Source organism: Asterias rubens, chromosome 7, assembly GCF_902459465.1.
Source record: "Asterias rubens chromosome 7, eAstRub1.3, whole genome shotgun sequence".
NCBI lineage: Eukaryota > Metazoa > Echinodermata > Asteroidea > Forcipulatida > Asteriidae > Asterias > Asterias rubens.
This window is the reverse complement of record NC_047068.1, coordinates 2910995-2932563: the sequence shown is the minus strand read 5'-3', so window position 1 is coordinate 2932563 and position 21569 is coordinate 2910995. Positions and strand designations below refer to the sequence as shown.

At 39.4% G+C, this 21569-nt stretch overlaps 1 protein-coding gene across 1 annotated transcript in view; it reads left to right on the top strand.

The window, feature by feature from the left end:
- LOC117292927 (FAD-dependent oxidoreductase domain-containing protein 2-like) overlaps positions 1-21569 on the top strand; it is a 43670-nt gene that overhangs the window by 13871 nt on the left and 8230 nt on the right. Inside the window, exons 4-8 of the mRNA XM_033775102.1 lie at positions 5352-5603; positions 7027-7305; positions 11599-11765; positions 12322-12487; positions 13806-13933. Of these exons, the coding sequence (XP_033630993.1) occupies positions 5352-5603; positions 7027-7305; positions 11599-11765; positions 12322-12487; positions 13806-13933 (992 nt within the window). The remainder of the gene's footprint in view (positions 1-5351; positions 5604-7026; positions 7306-11598; positions 11766-12321; positions 12488-13805; positions 13934-21569) is intronic.

Below are 21569 nucleotides of genomic sequence, written 5' to 3'. Positions count from 1 at the left end.
GTCGTTGGTGAGTGTCAGGGTTATCCTGTTTCTTTATTTACGTGCCTATGTCCCTTATACGTTATGTTTGATGTAATTTTTATAAATCTTTTTATCTTCTCCATTTTTGGAGGTTTTGAGGAAATAGATAAATAAATATATTGTTACAATGGCCCTTGTGAACAACAAGCAGACTGCATATATACAGTTTGTTGTTCACAGTTCCCCAAGCAAAACAACAACAAAAATCCTTTCTAAATTACACACACCTTTAAATGTTCATGCAAGCCTGTCCACTTAGAGGCAGTGGACACTATTGGTAATTACTCAAAATAATTGTTAGCATAAAACCTTACTTAGTATAAAACATTGTGAGAAACGGCTCCCTCTGAAGTAACGTAGCTGTCGAGAAAGAAGTAATTTTCCACGAATTTGATTGCCAGACCTTTGAGGGGTGTTTTTTCTCCCATTATTATCTCGCAACTTCGATGACCAATTGAGTTCAAATTTTCACAGGTTTGTTATGTTGAGATACACCAAGTGAGAAGACTGGTCTTTGACAATTACCAAATGTGTCCAGTGTCTTTAAGCGGGATGTTCAATCTGTGTTCAGGATAATTGGTTTTGACTTGAACCATGTGAAATCACGCTTCACTGTTATTAAGAGGTGTCATTTACTCATTGTCCATCTGGGCATCTGTAGACATGCTCCTCAGTCAAAACATCCTCTTTCATCCATGTGAGAACTTCTTGGGATTTACGTATGTAAAGTTTGGGATGGTTGGGACACCCTGAAGTGTGTTTACTAACCGCATCTCTGGTCACAGAAATCATTTCTCAGTTGCAAATGTTTTTTTTGGTAAAAATTATCCAAACTATATTCACTTCAAATTGAATCTTTTCTCAAAATAAGTTTTACTATCAACAGCTGCAGTGCTTTTTACCAAGTATGGTACTAATTTATGACCTTGCCTTTAAATGAACACTTGGTTTTTCTGAATTCAAACGTTTTGCTCAAAAACATAGCTCTAGATCTGTTATAATTAAACACAAAGTAAAATTTCAATAAAGTTTACGCTAGAAATGTGAGCAAACATTTTTGTGTGTTTCTCATTGCCCTAGTGCAATTTTGTTTCAATTCTACTAATCTTTTATCTCCGCTCCCAGCGGGTCCACGCTCGGAAGAAGAACAAAAATTGTCTTAGAAATATACTGAATTATCGAACGTGTTTCTTGGCTTTCCCCCGTTTCCCTGTAGGTTTCTGTAAATGCAGTCTAGCCTAATGACACGTAGAATAGCCAATGGGCAAAAGTGTGTATTGGGAACTGCCACAACTGTCAAAATTTTCACTAAAAGACAAATCTTATCTAACATCTTATTTTTATTGAGTCTTTTCGAAGAGTGGAACTAACTGTTTCAACTGAATTGAAACTTGAATAATTTATTCTCCTTTTTAATGGCTTTGCGCCGTTAACTCAGATCCTCTGTTTTTCTGGGAATCTGTTCAATGGATTTATCTGTGAAACGATTTCCTTTTTTGCTTTCATTTTCTTTGTTTTCTTCTATTTCTACTTGTTCTCATCGTTTGCTGTATTTATTTATTCATTGATTTGTTTAGACATGCTTGCCTTATTTACAATTGCTATCCCTAAGGACCCTGCGTGCAAACACATAAAATAAAACAGTTTTAAATTATAGAGAAATAATAGACATAAGTTATAGTACCGTCAAACTAGCAAACTCGTGATCCAGACAATAATCACGTGACCAATTCTTTTGTGTTTTATAAAAAAAGTTCTAAATTTTTGTAATGGTTCCTGACCATTAAAGGTAAAAGTTAAACTTTTTTTTGTGAGAGCGAGTGATACTCCTTGAAATACCATTCACTCAAAAACAAAATCCATTTTTTAATGTTTGGGGCCAAAAACCTGACATACATGTAGCATCTTTAAATGTTAAAATAATCAGTACTGTAGGGCGAGGTTAAAAAACTGCACAGATATTATTATGCAGTTAGTTTTTTTATTTTTGGGGTTGAACAAAGATTTGACGTGAGTGGGATTCGAACCAACGACCTCCGGATTAACGTGCCGGCGCTCTACCAACTGAGCTATCTAGCCTTATATTGGCGGTGTCCCTATTTTGTCAATATCTTTGTTCGGGGGTGCCAGTCAGAAGCCATACAAACGTTAACTGCCGTGTAACCAGGGATCACACCCAAATTACGATACAACCTGGGAAGCGGCAGCCAGGGGATCACCTTAAGGGGATGCGACTTTTTGTTTCAGATATCAATATAAACCACAAGGGAAACTGACTGGGTAAATTTTGAATTGATTTTTGGGGTTGAACAAAGAATTGACTAGAGTGGGATTCGAACCAACGACCTCCGGATTAACGTGCCGTGCCAGTTAGTTTTTTGTTAGTTTTAGCTTTCTTTTTAAAGGCAGTGGACACTATTGGTAATTACTCAAAATAATTATCATAAAACCTTTCTTGATTACGAGTAATTGGGAGAGGTTGATGGTATAAAACATTGTGAGAAACAGCTCCCTCTGAAGTGACATAGTTTTCGAGAAAGATGTAAATTGAATTTGATTTCGAGACCTCAAGTTTAGAATTTGAGGTCTCGAAATCAAGCATCAGAAAGCACACAACTTCGTACGACAAGTGTGTTTTTTCTTTCATTATTATCTCGCAACTTCGACGACCGATTGAGCTCAAATTTTCACAGGTTTGTTATTTTATGCATATGTTGAGATACACCAAATGTGAAGACTAGTCTTTGACAATTACCAAAGGTGTCCAGTGTCTTTAAAACAGTTTTCATTTTCTTTGTCTTCTTCTGTTTCTACTCTTTCTCATCGTTTGCTATATTTATTTATTCATTGATTTGTTTAGACAGGCTCGCCTTATTTACAATTGCTATCCCTAAGGACCTTGTGTGCAAACACTAAAAATTAAACAGGGTGTTCCTATACCAAGTTTGATCTCAAATTATTTTTTAAGCAGCTTTGTTCGAAGATCCAGTCCATCTTAAAGACACTGGACACTTTTGGTAATTGTCAAAGACCAGTCTTCTTACTTTGTTTATCTCAACATATGCATGAAATAACAAACCTGTGAAAATTTGAGCTCATTCAGTCGTCAAAGTTGCGAGATAATAATGAATTAAAAACACCCTTGTCACACGAAGTTGTGTGCTTTCTGATGCTTGATTTCGAGACCACAAGTTTTAAATCTGAGGTCTCGAAATCAAATTCGTTGAAAATTACTTCTTTCTTGAAAACTACTCGACTTCAGAGGGAGCCGTTTCTTATAATGTTTTATACTATCAACCTCTCTCCATTACTTGGAGTTTTATGCTAAGAACTATTTTGAGTAATTACCAATAGTGTCCTCTGCCTTTAAAACAAATGGCAATTGAGTTAAAATAGAACAAACTAAAATGTCCACATACTCCAAACATGTTCAATGCACATTAAGCCAATTATAGCATGCTTGTATGCACTAAACCATTGAAAGCCCTATCCAAATTAAATAACGTCAAGACTTACTGATTTCCGATAGCTGTGCAAATTGACTTTCTGGCTGACTGCCTGGATTTACTAAGGCAACAAATGCTCCTCTACCTTTTAAAAAACGAAAATTGTTATTTTGTTTTGTATCGATAGGTCGCAAAGCATTATTTTTGTGGGTTTTTTTCCCGTCTCTATCTCATCCCGGACTTGGATTGATCAAATATTCCATTATTTTGTGGCCTTGTGTTAAGCCGGAGAGCTTTCTCTTTAATTCTGTGCCGAGTTAAGACATCTAACGCGGAGCGCTTTACACGACTTGGAAGTCCGTCAACTGTGCATTTACCTGTCTCCTCGACTCCATCACACAGGCCAAATGTTCCTACGCCTGAGGAACTCATGCATGCGTTCAGTCTGGCATATTGCATTTCGCAAATCCCCCCTAAAACAAAAAATGAAATTGTATAACTCGGGTAGTAAGAGAACGTGACGTCTGGAAGGTGAGCCTGAGAAATTATTGGTGGGGAAGTCGGGTGGAAAAACAGAGTTAAGTGGAAACGTCATTGCTTTGAAAGTGACTCAACACCAAATCTCCCCCCCCCTTCACACTTTGGTTATTGGTTACGATTAAAGACACTGGACACTATTGGTAATTGGTGTATCTCAGAATATGCGTAAAGAACAAACCTGTGAAAATTTTAGCTCAATTTGTCATTGAAGTTGAGAGAGAGTAATGGAAGAAAAAAAAAGCCCTCTGAGGTCTGGAAATCAATTTCAATTATTTTAGTGAGAAATCACTTCTTTCTCAAAAACTATGTTACTTGAGAGGGAGCCGTTTCTCATAATGTTTCATACTATCAACAGCTCTCTATTGGTCGTTACCAAGTAAGTTTTTATGCTAAACATTATTTTGAGTGATTACCGATAGTGTCAAATGCCTTTAAACTGACATGACTGAGAGATATTTGAAAGAAAAACTGTAGCCTGGCATTTTCTTTCTCTGTCACAATTATTGTGACAGGAATAACTCAGCAACGCGATACATCCCAAAGCTTAGACATATACCAAATTACTGCTGCTGATGTGTTCTTTCCAGCCATGCATATAATTCACTTCTTGAAATTGCCTACATCTGACTCATTGTCTTTTGCCAGATGTGATTTCATTATTACATTTATAATTTGTTTAGAAGTCCTGTTTGGATAAATTGTTTTCTTTTCTAATACTCAATAGCACGGCTCCTGGAGAAGGAGGTTGAGTCATTGGTTGTTAGCCAGATTATGTGATTATAGTTTTACAGTGATCATTTTTTTAGAAGCCATACTGAAATTTGACCTTGATTTTGCTTCAACTGATTTTGGGTTGTTCACTGGCTTACTATAAAAAATGCCCTGCTCAGAACTATCCGGTCATTAGTGCTATTCGTATGGATTTAATCCAATTTATCTGACTTTGTTCATCCTTATTCCCCTCCTCGGACTTTACGATCATCTCAACAGTCATTGCTTTCTGCTACTAGAGCTTCTTCAATTTTTTGTGGCCACAAATTTTTTTCTTACGCCGCACCGTTTCTTTGGAATAGTCTTCCTTTGTATATTCGCCAGGCTAATTCTTTACAATGTTTTAAGTCCCTGTTGAAAACTCATTTGTTTAAAGCTGCTTTTTTTGTGATTTGCTTATTTGCATGTGGTATCTTTCTCTCATTGTTTATTTTATTGTTCTCTTTATGCCCTTAGAGGCTTTTTGCATTAGGCGCTTTACAAATGTCTTATTATTATTATTAATGTCCTGCTTAAAGGTCTATTTGGCGCAGATTGTGTGATTACATTTTTACGTCTGATCCTATTTTTCAGAATATTAATCATGAGCACCGGCTACAGCCTTCCACACGAGCCCTCCTTCGAAGGCTTTGAACACACCGAGGGTTACCAGACCGTCTCCTTAGACCAGGAAGAGTACGAAGGAAAGAGCGTACTCATCCTGGGTAGGGGTAACTCCGCCTTCGAGACGGCCGACCACATCATTGGATCTACCAACGTCATCCACATGGTTGCTAGGTCACGGGTGCGCATGGCGTGGGAGACACACTATGTTGGGGACTTACGGTGAGAGCATTCAACAAATTTACCTGCAATTTAGTTGGGGACCAGTTATGAACACTATCATTTAGGCACCCTCTTTCTGCTAAGCAGGCATTTTCAGTGCTTAGCAGTTTGCAAGGAAATCCTTTCACCGATAACTGTTTTTTTTTTAAGTACCTCTGTTTAATAGTGTTTAAAAATACAAGTGTTTTGTCTTCTTTTTTTGGTTGTTAAAGGAACATAACAGAATTAGTTTTGCTAGCAAAAAGGTTGCTGGCAGTGTAAGCACTTTATGCAATCCACCATATACATAAACTGACAAACCTGTTGAAGTTTGAGGCCGATCGGTCATCTGGGTCACGAGAGAATAGTGAAAAACCGATTACAAATTTTGCTCTGCATCGATGCCAAAACAAAAATGAATAAAACGCTCACTGAGCGATAAACTCCACATGCGAAATTAGATTATTTATTTCTCATCAAATATGAAATTTCAGACAGAAATATTTCAAGGGATGTTTTCTACTATCATCATCATTGGACCGTATAAGTTTTATGTAAATCTGTGATGTTCACAATTTTTGTTTCTTACCAATTCTACACATATCCCTGCCCAATGGTTGTCTTCCCCAGTTGGAGCTTACCTACCACATCTAAAAACTTAATTTCAGTTTTCAAGTATTTCTTTTTTTGACCCAACCACCCACAATATTGACATACAAATCATAATTTTTAATTAGTGACAATTCTGAATGGCCCCTCACTCTCTTCTTATCCTACCTACCCGATCACAATATCAGGAACAAATTTGAATTTTTTAAAGAGTGACAATTCTGAACAGCCCCTTATTTTCTTCGGATTCTACCCCACAACACAGCCGTCAACAACGGCCTACTGGACACCTATCAACTCAAAGTTTATAATTATTGACAATTCGGAATGGCCTCTTGCTGATCTTTCTCTCACATTTGTGACCCACTCTGTGAAAATGAGTCAGATGTCGCCCAATGCATTAGTAAGTTATGGACAGTGGAAAATGTAAAAGATTTTTATTTTTTTTTCCTTTTTAAGATCTATAGTTGCATGGTTAACCTTTAGAACATACTCTGGTCATAATTATGTCTAATTTGTATCCTTTTGCACGAAATGGTAGTTTAAAATATCATTTTACTTGTACTTTGTTTTTCACCAAAAATGGTGTAGTGGCTTATTTCAAACAGGAGTAACTCACCAACGCGATACACCCCAAAGCTTAGACATATACCAAATTACTGCTGCTGATGTGTTCTTTCCAGCCATGCATGTAACTCAATTCTTGAAATTGCCTACATCTGACTCATTTTCACAGAGCGGGTCACATTTAAGAACTTTTGATTTTCAGTTAGTTCTTCTGACCCATCCACAACATCAATGGCCCCCCTGACTCTCTTTTGATCCTACCCGACAGAGCCGTCAACAACGGCCTACTAGACACGTATCAACTCAAATCCCTAGACGGTATCCTAGAGGGCGACATTAGCGAGATGGCCATCCTGAAGCGCCCCGACGGTCGCCTGGTGCTCGTGGACCAGTACGAGATGGATCTAGCTCGCGAGGAGAATATGACCGATCGTAACATCGAGAATCACGTGGTCCACATGATGCCCGATAACTTTGCCCTTAGGGAGCCCTACGATAAGGTCATCCGCTGCTTGGGGTTCAAGTTTGACAACAGCATCTTTAACAAGTAGGTAGACAAAATCAATATTGATGGAGATAATAACAATATGGTTCATAAGAGTAGCTATACACGTAAATACAAATATGAATAGTAATACAGTTCATATACATGTAATTACTCTAAACACTGATGACCATAAACAAAATTTTGGGTAAAGAGTTGGGGGCAATTTTATATAGCTGCTTAAGCAAAAAAAAACTTGAAAATAGCTCGCTTATTTTACATATGTTACTGGCCAAAATGTCATGCCATATACATTGCTTGTGACTGGTATTGAGCTGTTATTTACTTGAGTGGAATCTTCTCCGGTAACCTGATTTTACTAAGCAAGGATTGTTTTGCTTAAGCCACATTTTGTGCTTAAGCAGCTCTATGAAATTGGTCCCTGAAACCATTGTCAGACACAACCTCCTTGGAAGTAATGTAGTTTTAGAGAAAACGTACATTTTAACCACTTTTTTATGTTATTTGCCAAAATTTAATAAGATATATTTGGGCAATTCAATTTACCCCCCCCGAAAATATTTTTGTAAAAACGTTGGCCTGTTTTGGCTTGTCTCTCCATACGAATGATTACCACAAACAACTTGTTTTAGCTTGATCGCATCACATATCTTCTTTATGTATCGACAAAAATAAATTGACCGTCTGATGAGGTCAGTATGGAGAAATTCATTCTCAAACGGAAAAAAAAAAATGATAAGCCAAACTACGGGATGCAAATTGAAAACGTCAGACGCCAGTGTCAGAAGGCCATGCAATTAAGCACCATTACGCTACGCTGCTCCTCATCAATGCATCCATCAGGCTTGGTTTCTCTCCAGCGCAAAGTCGTGTCAGCCGGAAGACAGAAGGCGGCAATCTGTTCTACTTATGTTGCAAATTTAGTCAGGCGTGGGATAACTTTGTTTTTCCAGAAATCAATATACGACACTTTGAGCGTGACTTTGATAGGCTTGCAAGCATCTTCGGGGGAGACACGCTGCGGTTAAATGGATGTTAGGCTGTTTTTTTTAATGGATGATGGTAGAGATGGCTGCAGTTATATGTATGAAATGCAAGCTGCATGATATGTTTTCAAGACATCATTTACAAGTTTTGACTTGTTTAGAGAAATCATTTTTTTTCTTATAACCCATTATCAATGATGGGAGTAACAATATAAGAAAAGAGCACACATACTGTTGTGTTTTTTTCAGATTGTGTATTCCAATAATGGATTATTCTTCCTGAGCAGACATATTGATAATAGTGTATATTTATAATGTGCCATGTCTGTCATAAAAAAAAACACTCCTGGCGCCATAATATCATATTTTGTGGAGCTTGTTAAGAATGATTTTATGAGACCTTTTTTCCCCCAAAAAACTTGACGACAAACTACTAAACGCTTATTAAATTACATACAGTCATAGTGAGTAGGAATTCATTCTATATTGGCAAAAAACTTGGTCTACACAAGGTATGAAAACCCTTTAAAGACACTGGACACTATTGGTAATTGTCAAAGACCAGTCTTCCCACTTGGTGTATCTCAACACATGCATAAAATAATAAACCTATGAAAATTTGAACTCAATTGGTCGTCGAAAGTGCGAGATAATAATGGAAGAAAAAAACACCCTTGTCACACGAAGTCGTGTGCTTTCAGATGCTTGATTTCGAGACCTCAAAATCTAATTATGAGGTCTCCAAATCAAATTTGTGGAAAATTACTTCTTGCTCGAAAAACTACGTTACTTCAGAGGGAGCCATTTCCCACAATGTTTTTTACTTTCAACAGCTCCCCATTACTCTTAACCAAGTAAGGTTTTATGCTAATAATTATTTTGAGTAATTACCAATAGTGTCCACTGCCTTTAATACAAACCTTGTTAGGTATACTAGGTGAGGTGGTGCATATTGGTTCCAGACCATCCAGAAACACCGGGGGTAGCCCCTTCTCTTTCATGACAAGTGTAACTGTATTCATTTTGGTTTTTATCTCTACACCGATGTGTGCTAGCACTGTGTACTTTCACGAGTCCTGTGAAAAAAAATATCACAGGCATGTTACTCAGGTGGGATTCGAACCCACAACCTTTGCAATTCTAGAGTACTGTCTTATCATGGAGGAAGGAAGAGAAGGAGCTCGAACGAAGGGACTTCAAAAGTCTAACCCGTGGTACCGCAACCGTTTAACGACACCTCGTAATCACCCACATACCTTACACAGACAATGGGCGACCCGTGTCGTATGTGAGTTTGCGCGTGCGCACTTGGTTCTTCACTCAACTATGGTGTCGTATGTCGTATGGATATAATACAGAAAAACAACTTTTTTGAGACCTGATAAAAATTGTGTACACTTGTGCTCACCGAATCGAAAAACACAATTGAATACCAACCTCCCTCGTGTGCTAATACCCAAATTTTGAACCACCGCTAGTGACCGGAAAGTCACAAAAAATGTAAAAATATGCCATGATGTTTCCGTGAAACACCACAAACGGTAAATGAAAACGTGCATATTCACAATTCTTGTCTCCAATGATTCAACTTTTCACGCAGGCAAGAGCGCAGTCTGGCGGTACCACACGTTCTGTACAAAGAGATTTAATCCTACTCGTTAATCGGCAGTCCAGCTGGAGGTCTCCTATCTTTTTGCACTGGCCAGACAGGGGGCATTGTCAGAGTATTCTTTTGTTACTCTGCGGTTTTGCGGGTCGTTCGAGCTCCTTCTCTTCCTTCCTCCATGGTCTTACCAACTAGACTACCGAGGTTGCCCGGTAGCTAGAGGCACTTCGAGTCCTATGTTTTGGCAGCAGGTACCGCAATGATATAAGAGATGTTAAATTTTGTTGTATACGGGAAATTTAGCATCTCTTGTTTAGCATTACACAACACAAGGGACCTGCGGCTTTACATCCTCTCCGAATGACGAAGCAATAAGTATCTTGCTCAAGGACACGAGTGTCAACGGGGACTCAAACCCACACTCTGCTGATCAGAAACGCCAGAGCTTGGGTCTGGTGCGCGTGACCGCTCGCCAAAAACAACAGCAACAAACTAAAGTTATTATTAAGTGTAACTGTGTTTGTTTATGTGCATTACCAACACAAGGGACCTGCGGCTTTACATCCTGTCCGAATGACGAAGCAATAAGTATCTTGCTCAAAGACACGGGTGTCAAGGGGGACTCAAACCCACACTCTGCTGATCAGAAACGCCAGAGCTTGGGTCTGGTGCGCGTGACCGCTCGGCAAAAACAACAGCAACAAACTAAAATTATTATTAAGTGTAACTGTGTTAGTTTATGTGCATTACACAACACAAGGGACCTACGGCTTTACATCCTATCCAAATGACGAAGCAATAAGTATCTTGCTCAAAGACACGGGTGTTAACCTGGACTCAAACCCACACTCTGCTGATCAGAAACGCCAGAGCTTGGGTCTGGTGCGCGTGACCGCTTGGCAAAAACAACAGCAACAAACTAAAATTATTATTAAGTGTAACTGTGTTTGTTTATGTGCATTACACAACACAAGGGACCTACGGCTTTACATCCTATCCAAATGACGAAGCAATAAGTATCTTGCTCAAGGACACGAGTGTCAAGGGGGACTCGAACCCACACTCTGCTGATCAGAAACACCAGAGCTTGGGTCTGGTGCGCAAAAACAACAGCAACAAATAAAAATCATTACTATGACAGGAATTTTTTCTCTTTGTTTTCCCTTTTTTACCCAAATCCCTCTGTGTAGTACAAAACTTATAGGCTAATGATAGAAAAAAGAACACAGGAGAAAAAAGATGACTTAACTGTTTTCGTTTTAGTTCTTATTTTACCCTTACATCGATGTCTGGCAGCACTGTAGAGTGTCCTGGCCGAGTGGTTAAGAGCATCAAATTCAAGTTCTGGTACAGTCACCGGAGTGTGGGTTCGAATCCTGGTCGTGACACTTCTGTCCTTGAGCAAGATACTTTACTATAATTGCTTCTCTTCACCCAGGGGTATAAATGGGTACCTGCGAGGGTAGAGGTTGATATTGTGAATGACAAAGCCTTTGGAGCGATATAAACTGTTGCCCAGGTTGTATACTCCCAAGGGAGCTGAGAAACATAAAAGGGATGTTATTGGCCCTATGACCAGGGCACTAATGTAAAGCGCATTGATACGGTTATTGTGAAATGCGCTATATAAGAATTGGTTATTATTATTATTATTATATCCAATACTTTCCCGATTTCTCTAAAGAAAATCACAGGCGCATCACTCAATTTATTACTCTTTGATTTTTGTTTTCCAACCCACAGCGATTCTAAACCAATGATGGGCGAGTCCAAGCTGAGTAAGTTCCCAAAGATGAGCGCTAACTACGAGTCCACGGAGGTTCCAGGCCTCTTCTTTGCCGGGGCCATATCACACGCTGTTGACCACCCCAAATCAGCGGGGGGCTTTATTCATGGATTCAGATACACCGGTAAGAACAAGCCTCAATGGAAAAGGATGAAACCATCAGTTTCTTTTGTCCCAATTTTAGAGAAACCTACAAACTCATCTGCCTAATAATGCATTTGCTTCTTTTTTCCCCCTTTTCTGCTTGAAATTTTCATATTGATCTTGCTTTTTTCAGTGCCACGAACCGTTTTGGGGGATTTTGTGAGCTTAATAAGTTGTCATTGAATGTATTTGTACAGGCATTAATTCCCTACTGGTCTGATTACCTGGTCCCTCGTCAGCTCTCCTATCTGAAATGAATCATTTCACAATGTCGTTTTTTTTTCCGGAAAAACCTAGAAACTCATCTTCATAATGAAGCATTATTTGTTTCTTTTCTCTCTGCTGTTACCTTGTATTTTCATATTGATCTTGCTTATGTCAGTGTCACAAACACATTTGGTAAATTTTGTGCGCTTAATCAGTTGTCATTGAATATATTTGTACAGGCTTTTATTCCCTACTGGTCTAATTACCCGGTCCTTCGGCAGGTCTCCTATCTTAATACTCACAAAGGTTCTCTCACGTCGTCGTTTCAGCTCGTGCCTTATTTCAGATGCTGGAAGTACGTTACCAATCACAGAGGTGGCCTTCAGTCCCGCTTCGAATCACAGAGCTTATCAATCACATCGTTAAGAGAATTAACGAGGCTTCGGGAACCTATCAGATGTTCGGCGTCCTAGCCGATGTAGTCGTCATCCATGGGTGAGCTTTTGTAAAATGGATAGTGATTGTAATTAGGGTTGTGGTGCTTGAGTGTTTTCTTTTGTTTTTTGATGATCTTCCCATCAAGGGAACTTGTTTTTTTGATGCGCTCCCCATCAAGGGAACTCAGTGAACTCTCCCAAGGGGTTATAAACCACCGAGCAGCCAATTTCTTTTCTAACAAACAATGGTTTAAAGGCACTGTACACGCTTAGTAATTGTCAAAGACCAGTGTTCTCACTGGGTGTATCCCATCATCGATCATCGATCATCGAAGTTGCGAAAAAATGATGAAAAAACCCCCAGCCGTGTTGGACGAATTTGTGTGCTTTCAGATTGGAATGAAAGACTTCTAGCTAGAAGCCTTTTGTTATTTTAGTGAGAAATAACCTCTTTCTCAACAACTACGTTACTTCAGAGGGAGTTGCTTCCCTCAATGTTTTATACTATCAATAGCTCTCCAATGACTCGTTACCAAGTAAGTTTTTAAGTTAATATTTATTTTGAATAATTACCAAATGTGTACCTTCCCTTTAACTTTTATGATTATGAATTGCACAAACCAAGAAATTAAGATTCAGTAACGTGATGACAATACTTACTCTAGCTATTAATTTTGGTTTTTACCCATATACACCGATGTGTGTTAGCACTGTATACTATAGATGTTAAATTTGCATCGAGGACAAAGAACTTACTCTAGCTGTTGTGAAATCAGTGGTTAGCTTGGTAGGATTGTAGGATTCGAACCCACAACCTTGTGATTGCACGTTCTGCTGTCTAACCACTCGACCCTTTTGAGGATAGACTTACCATTGATACTAATTTGAAATTCCTTGAGTCTTTCAAAATGTTATCCTTGTTTTTTTTGTTTTTTTAAATTATGCAAGTCGCCAGACACACAAGGCTTGAAAGCCACTTCAAAGTGTGGGCTACAATTATTTTTGTCCAGAGGCCGTTGCCACCTACTCCTAGGGCTGAAACAGGGTTACCCCTTTTACAGTCCATACGGATGTACGCATGTAGGCTTGGGGCCTTGGGTATCATCAGTCCGAAGCCTGGCCGGTAGAGCAGAAAGCACTACCTTCCCAATTTTATGTAGCAAGTGTCACGACCGGGATTCGAACCCACACTCTGCTGATCAAACAGCAGAGCTTGAATCCGGTGCTCTTAACCGCTCGCCCACGACACGCCACAAGACTTGTCTTCTTTCAGGAAAACTATCTACAATCTATCAATCTATCAAAAACCAGGAATTATGACACAGCTAGTTGCAATGACACGTTATTTTCTCATGTGAATTTTTATTTTATTTTAGTGATAACATGGAATGTGAGTATGTGGAAGAGTTCCCCCTGAAGCTGCTACCGGAGTTCACTGAACTGACGGGAATCAATGCTAGTCAAGTCATAGTGATCTCAATGGAGTATGGAAAAGATTTCTCTGGTAAGAAGATTCAATTCAATAGGAGACTTTCCAACGCTAGGCGGCAGCAGACATACCGGGTAAATTTCCATTGTTTACGTAGTTCTGAACATGCGCATAATTCTGAGAACAATGGATTTACCCGGTAAGTCTGCTGCCCTCTATCGTCCCAGAAAGTCTCCCATTCAATTCATAAAACGTTTATTCCATACTCTTGTTGAAAAAAAAAAACAATTGTGAGAATTAAACAGTACATAGAAAGAAATTAAACAAATCTAAAGTGCATTAAATTATACAAAAAAACAATATAATCTAAAAGCAAATAATAAATTAATAATTAGGAATTAACTATGTACAAGACAGGAGCGAGAGCATGAGGCTGTTAGATACGCAGTGGCTTGTAGACAACAGCCTTTATACGGACAAGAAAACACACGAACAAACAAAAACAAACAAACAAACAAACAAACAAACAAACAAACAAACAAACAAACAAACAAACAAACAAACAAATAAACAAACAAACAAACAAACAAACAAATAAACATCGAAGAAGAAACAAGGGCAAGACAATTACACAATGACAATACAAAATGCTGACGACAAAATACAAAGAATGTTAAACCAGGCTAACTGAAGACGACAAAAGAAAATATATAAGTGGAGAGAAAAGCTATGTTACATAGTGGGAGAGGAGGACTCTTTTGTAAGAGATCTTAAATCGACCCACGGACGACATTGTTCTTAAAGTGCTAGAGATAGCATTCCAAAGACGTGGACCAGTGAATCAAAGGGTGTTGCTAGAGTACAGGGTGCGGGAGAAAGGAAGAAACAGGTTATTACGGGATCTGGTTGAGTAGTCATGGACTTCAAGATTGTTATGATGTTGTTAGATGATTTAGGGTGATAGAGGTTTTGCGAAGAGCTGATGACTGATCAGATTTATTGGTCTCAATTCAACTGAATTGTATACTTTACATGGGGTGTCGTGGCCGAGCGGATAAGAGCACCGAATTCAAGCTCTGGTGATTCTGTTCAGCAGAGGGTGGGTTTGAATCTCAGGCTTGACACATGTGTCCCTGAGCAAGACACTGCACTATAATTGCCCCGGGGTAAATGGATACCTGTGAGGGCAGAGATGGTTCTTGTGATTGATTTAGCCGAGTAGCGCATTTGTTGCATAAGGCTGTATACTCCCCAGGGAGCTGAGATGGTTTAAGGAATGATTTAAGGCCCGGGTGACCAGGGGTAATGATGTTCGAGCGCCATCAGCGTCGTTGTGTGACGGACCTGAGCACGATATAAGAAACCATTATTATTATTATTATTATTTCCACATCGCTTCACTGAACTGTACCTTTCATGCCTTTTTAGCTGTATCGCACTGTAGCAGTACCGTACCATACAGGACCGTAACGCACCGTACCACTGTACAATTCATAACAAGTTTAAAACCTTTCTTAAAAAATGTTTCTCTTTGTTCAAGCACCTTGAGCACTTAAAGGGTGGCTGCAGTGTTTTTTTTTATTCATTTAAACGATTAAACATGACTTTTTAAACCTGAAATAATTTTTTATTAAATGCGCAAGTATTTTAAAAATGGTTTTCAAGAGATTAGGGGAACCCACCCCGCCCCTAAAAGGGAGCCTTCATTTGCATAAACGTGACATCATGTCGGTAACCCGAGCCGTCGGGCCCCCTGGCTGTGTGCATATAGAGACGTGTGCACTGTGTGGCCTGGTACCTAGGCGCGCGTAGTTAGGGACCAGACTCTTTTTGCCGTCGCTATGTTTGAATTCCCGACGTGACGTCGATGGTAGGGGCGGTAACAATCCACAAAAGGGGGGGGGGCATGACTTATTCGCTAATTACGCAAGTCAGATATGTCGGGAATAAACAAAACACATTTTATTGATGTTCAATACATATATCAGAAATAAATGACAGCAAAATTAACTGTTTTATTTGAATCCTTTGCAGCATCCCTTTAATTGGTGGATATGCTAGCTATATAAGACTCCATTATTATTTATGGTTATTTTCACGTACAAGTTAAAAAGCAAACACTTACAGGAAACCTTCTGCAATCTGTTTAAGAACTTGCAAGCAAAAGAACTCTTAATAATTGTTATCATAAAACCTTTCTTGATTATGAGTAATGTGTAGAGGTTGGTAGTATAAAACATTGTGAGAAACAGCTCCCTCTGAAGTGATGTAGTTTTTGAGAAAGAAGTAATTTTCCACGAATTTTGATTTCGAGACCTCAGATTTAGAATTTGAGGTCTCAAAATTAAGCATCTGAAAGCACCCAACTTTGTGTGGGACCATGGTGCAACAAGAGTGTATTTTTCTTTCATTAATATCTCGCAACTTCGAAGACTGATTGAGGTCAAATTTTCACAGGTCTGGTATTTTGTGCATTTGTTGAGACACACCAACTGTGAAGACTAGTCTTTGACAATTAAGAAAAAGTGTCCAGTGTCTTTAAATCTGTTTCCAAAACAAGCGAGTTATGATTGTATGTTGGCTTGAAATTTGTTGGGTATTTCTTAATATACCTTTTTTCTTGTGATTTTTTTGGTGTCTGAATTACCTTGACTTATAGACAAACAATCTTTGACAGATTGGCACACAATTTAAATGGGTCACAATACAGTGATCAATGATCCACTGATAATTTAACGAGAAAGGAAAATCCAACAAATGAAGATCTGTAAATTAAAAGTGACATTGCTCATATGTATGCAGTTCTGACAAACAAGTTTGACATTCAGTTTTTGTGTTCTAGGTCAGGAAAATGTGCCTTGTTTCCTGTTGCCTTACAATTCCGTAAACAGAAATCTCTCCCAATTTGGCCAATTCCTTCAGTGTGTGTCAACATGTATTTGATATTAATGGTGCAGAATGACTGATGATCTAAACATAAGAGTGAAACACTAAATATTAGCGGTCGGTTTAGCATAGGTTTGGCGTAAAGTGGTATCTTTCCTCGCTTTGCACCTCCAGGATTTGGGTTCCAATCATAGAGTAATATAAAAGAACTAGAGGGCGCACTGGCCTATATACGCTACCCGGCATGCGCGCATGCGGCCATTTTCTAAGTTGACAAAACAGCATCGCACAGTTCTGCGGCCATTTTGTAAGTTGATACAACAGCATCGCGTATAGCGTTCAATAAACACGAACTCCAACGTTCACTTCATATTCAACGCGCGTACAGAATGGCGCGTGTGTCTCCTTGCGGTCCCGTCGCATTTGTGCAAGCAGCATTACCAGTGCGCCCTCTAGTTCTTATATATAACTCTATGGTTCCAATCTTGCCTGGGGTACTTTATGATGATTGAGTTTTTAATCCCATGCCCCCCACTTAATTGTTGCAGTTGGTAACTCAAATAACAGGTGCATCATTCCTTTCAAAGGTTAATGTGGAAAGATACTTACATGTATGCAGGCTTTAATATGGAAGACATCCTGATGGATTGCAACGGACTGAAGTAGGTTTTGGGTCAGATGCATTGAGCACATTGTACAAGTAGTTACTTAATAAACATTGATCAAGGATTTGTGCTGATAAAACTGTAAACACACTCATAACACCCAAGGGAAATTAATTGTAGGTTTTGCCGTTTGATGTTTGCATGTATAAATATATCATTGGCTTTGACTGCTTATCTGTGGGCTGATTTAAAAGTGTGCTATTTTAGTTGAAGAAGTGAGTGAAATATGTCATGAAGAAAAAGTATTGTATGAAGATTTCTTCAAGCTGATGGCTTGGCTGGATTGAGAATTCAATAACCTTTGTTCAAATGTCAGCAAGACTCCTTTTAAACTGTTTTTGTGTGTGATTTAGGATGATGCACTGTGTAAGGGAAATGATATTAAGCAACTACAACATTTGGGGTAGAAATTTAATGATGTTTCAAAGATATATGCTTCCAAGGTTGTATCATAAACTTGGATGTGATCCCTGGTTATATGGCAGTTACAGGTTGAATGGCTTCTGACTGGCACCCCTGAACAAAGATTTGTCAAAATAGGGAGATCGCTAATATTAGGGCAAGATGGCTTAATTTGGTGGAGCGCTGGCACGTTTATCCGAAGCGGAGGTTACCGGTTCAAGTCCTGCAGCCGATTCCACAAAACTTTTACGCAACTGCGTATGTCCACCTGCGCAACGATTATGGCGCAAGTTGCTCCATAAACTTTGCGCAAGTGGACTTACGCAGTTGCAAAAAGTTTCGTTAAATCGGCTGCTGCCCTAGTAAATTTTTCTTTAGAAAACTTTACTCATGTAGGCAACTGACTAGTTTTGTTTCCAGAAATCCAAGGGTTTGTTTTCGCGGGCAAACTCCCGTTTCAGGCAGGCGCGCCAGATTCACGCCGGACGAAATGGATTAGGAGGGACTCTAGGTCGACCCAAATCACTTTTTGTTTCAGACAGATGAACTTAACTAAACATTCACATTGGCTCGGCTCATGTCAAGTTTGGTATCTGAAACCAAGGCGCTCCAGTTGATCTTTCAACTTCTAGCGCGTCCAGTCGCCTCTAACTGTTTCAGACGTCCAACTTTTCAAGTACTTAACTCAGAATTTGGTCGGCACGACTCTTAAGCACCTGTCTGAAATGGGTGTAGGACCAATAACTGCTTCAGTCAATGGCCAGTGATCAACCAATGGCAAGTTCACCCAAAACAGTTATTGGTTACAGCTGCAAAATACACCCCACTGGTAGAGTCTTTCGCTTCCGTCTGAAGAACCCTCTGACTGAGAGAGTGTCCTATCTGTCGCTTAATTGCAAAGTCCATTATGTTTTTCAGTTTATGGCAAAAGGAACGCTGTGCAAAGAACACAGCGTTAGTAAAAGCTTGGGCAGAGTGCGTTTATGAATAAAGCATGGAATTTAGTTTGAATTAACTCAATTGCGCATTATGGCGCAAGTTGCTCCATAAACTTTGCGCAAGTGGACTTACGCAGTTGCAAAAAGTTTCGTTAAATCGGCTGCTGCCCTAGTAAATTTTTCTTTAGAAAACTTTACTCATGTAGGCAACTGACTAGTTTTGTTTCCAGAAATCCAAGGGTTTGTTTTCGCGGGCAAACTCCCGTTTCAGGCAGGCGCGCCAGATTCACGCCGAACGAAATGGATTAGGAGGGACTCTAGGTCGACCCAAATCACTTTTTGTTTCAGACAGATGAACTTAACTAAACATTCACATTGGCTCGGCTCATGTCAAGTTTGGTATCTGAAACCAAGGCGCTCCAGTTGATCTTTCAACTTCTAGCGCGTCCAGTCGCCTCTAACTGTTTCAGACGTCCAACTTTTCAAGTACTTAACTCAGAATTTGGTCGGCACGACTCTTAAGCACCTGTCTGAAATGGGTGTAGGACCAATAACTGCTTCAGTCAATGGCCAGTGATCAACCAATGGCAAGTTCACCCAAAACAGTTATTGGTTACAGCTGCAAAATACACCCCACTGGTAGAGTCTTTCGCTTCCGTCTGAAGAACCCTCTGACTGAGAGAGTGTCCTATCTGTCGCTTAATTGCAAAGTCCATTATGTTTTTCAGTTTATGGCAAAAGGAACGCTGTGCAAAGAACACAGCGTTAGTAAAAGCTTGGGCAGAGTGCGTTTATGAATAAAGCATGGAATTTAGTTTGAATTAACTCAATTGGAACGGGGAACATTTTTTAGAAATTGTCTCTCAACCGGAGATTGATGAGCCCCGTCAGTAAAGTGCATCGGGTCAGAAGTAAATGACTAGGAAGGACAGCAGGTCCTGCTGCTCAAAGGAGATTCTGTTTACATGGCAATCCACATATTAAATAAATCATGTAATCGAATGGAATTGGTCATAGCAGTTGCAAGACAATAATGAAAGAAAAACACCCTTGTTGCACAACTTCTTTGGCTTTCAGATGCATGATAAAAAAGCCATCTGGCCTGAAGTCTTTTTATTATTTGAGTGAGAAATTACCTCTTTCTGTAAAGCTATGTTACACACAATGTTTCTCACAATGTTTTATACTACCAACAACTCTCCATTGCTTGTGACCAAGTAAGTTTTTATGTAGCCTCACCTTTAAAGCGCATCAGTGCTCGTTACCAAATAAAACGTGAATGACGGGGAAGAGCAGTATCTCCGACTGCTCAGAGCGAGTTCTGTTTACACGGCCAATCGACAAAAATAAATCATGGAAACAAATCAAAGCTGGTGTGACACTAATCAGCAACTTGTAAGAGTGGTTATTAAAGACTCTGGACACTATTGGTAATTGTCAAAGACCAGTCTTCTTACTTGGTGTATCTCAACATTTGCATAAAGTAACAAACCTGTGAAAGTTTTTGTGAAGCCTCATCAGTAAAGTGCATCAGTGAAAGTTAGATGAATGAGATGAACAGTAGCTCGGCTGCTCAGAGCAAGTTCTGTTTACACGGCCAATCCACATAAATAAATCATGGAATGGGATCAAATGGAAGCTGGCGTGACACTAATCAGCCACTTGTAAGAGTGGTTTTTAACGGCAGTGGACACGATTGGTAATTACTCAAAATATTTATTAGCATAAAACCTTACTCGGTAACTAGTAATGGGGGAGCTGTTGATAGTATAAAACATTGTGAGAAACGGCTCCTTCTGAAGTGCCGTAGTTTTCGAGAAAGAAGTAATGTTCCACGAGTTAGATTATGAGGTCTCGAAATCAAGCATCTGAAAGCGCACAACTTTGTGGGGCAAGGGTGTTTTTTCTCTCAATATTATTTGCAACTTCGACGACCAATTGAGCTTAAATTTTTCGCAAGTTTGTTATTTTATGCATATGTTGAGAAACATGTACACCAAGTGAGAAGACTGGTCTTTGACAATTACCAACAGTGTCCAGTGTCTTTAAGAACATGAATATTCGGATAAGTGTGTCACAGGCTTTCTTCTTCATCCTGTTCGTGACACAGGTATGGATTTTTCAGTCAGTAGTGGGCGAGCTTTATGCGTTCTTGCAGACTAATGGCCTGTCTTCCTATAATTGTTGGATGTAACAGAAACTATGTTGTGATAGAGTGACGAGATAAGACACGGAAACACTCAACTTGAGGTGGCCCAAGCGCAGCGTAATGGCCCTGCTTTATAATGTAAAGTGAGAAATCTGGAATTGATAGCGTGTGGCAGGAGAAGCTCTGGGATTTTTTTATCTTGTTTGGCTGTGGACTGCGTCTGCATTAACGCTGTAATTTGAAGGGGCTTTTTTATAGTGTGTCGAATTTCACATCAAGTGAGGCAATGAAGAGAAAAGGAACTGTGCCAGTACTTTGATTGATTATTTTTAGTAATCATTTTATTCAATTCATTGTCAGACTTCTTGTCCAATAGCGTTTGGAGGTGGTAGGGTCATCTTTTTGGTCTTTGCTATGGCGGCGTCAGGTGAATTGGTTCAATAGGAGTTAAGTGTTTAGAGGTTGTGAGTGAGTTCATGCTTCCAAAACAATGATGCATTGTCCTCGGCGCCTTTTTGCTATTGCCTATTTGCTCTCAACAGTCCACACTGCAAGTTGGAAGGGGGGGGGGGGAGGGGAGCATGGGTGGCAATAGGAGACTTTCCAACGCTAGGTGGCAGCAGACATACCGGGTAAATTTCCATTGTTTACGTAGTTCTGAACATGCGCAT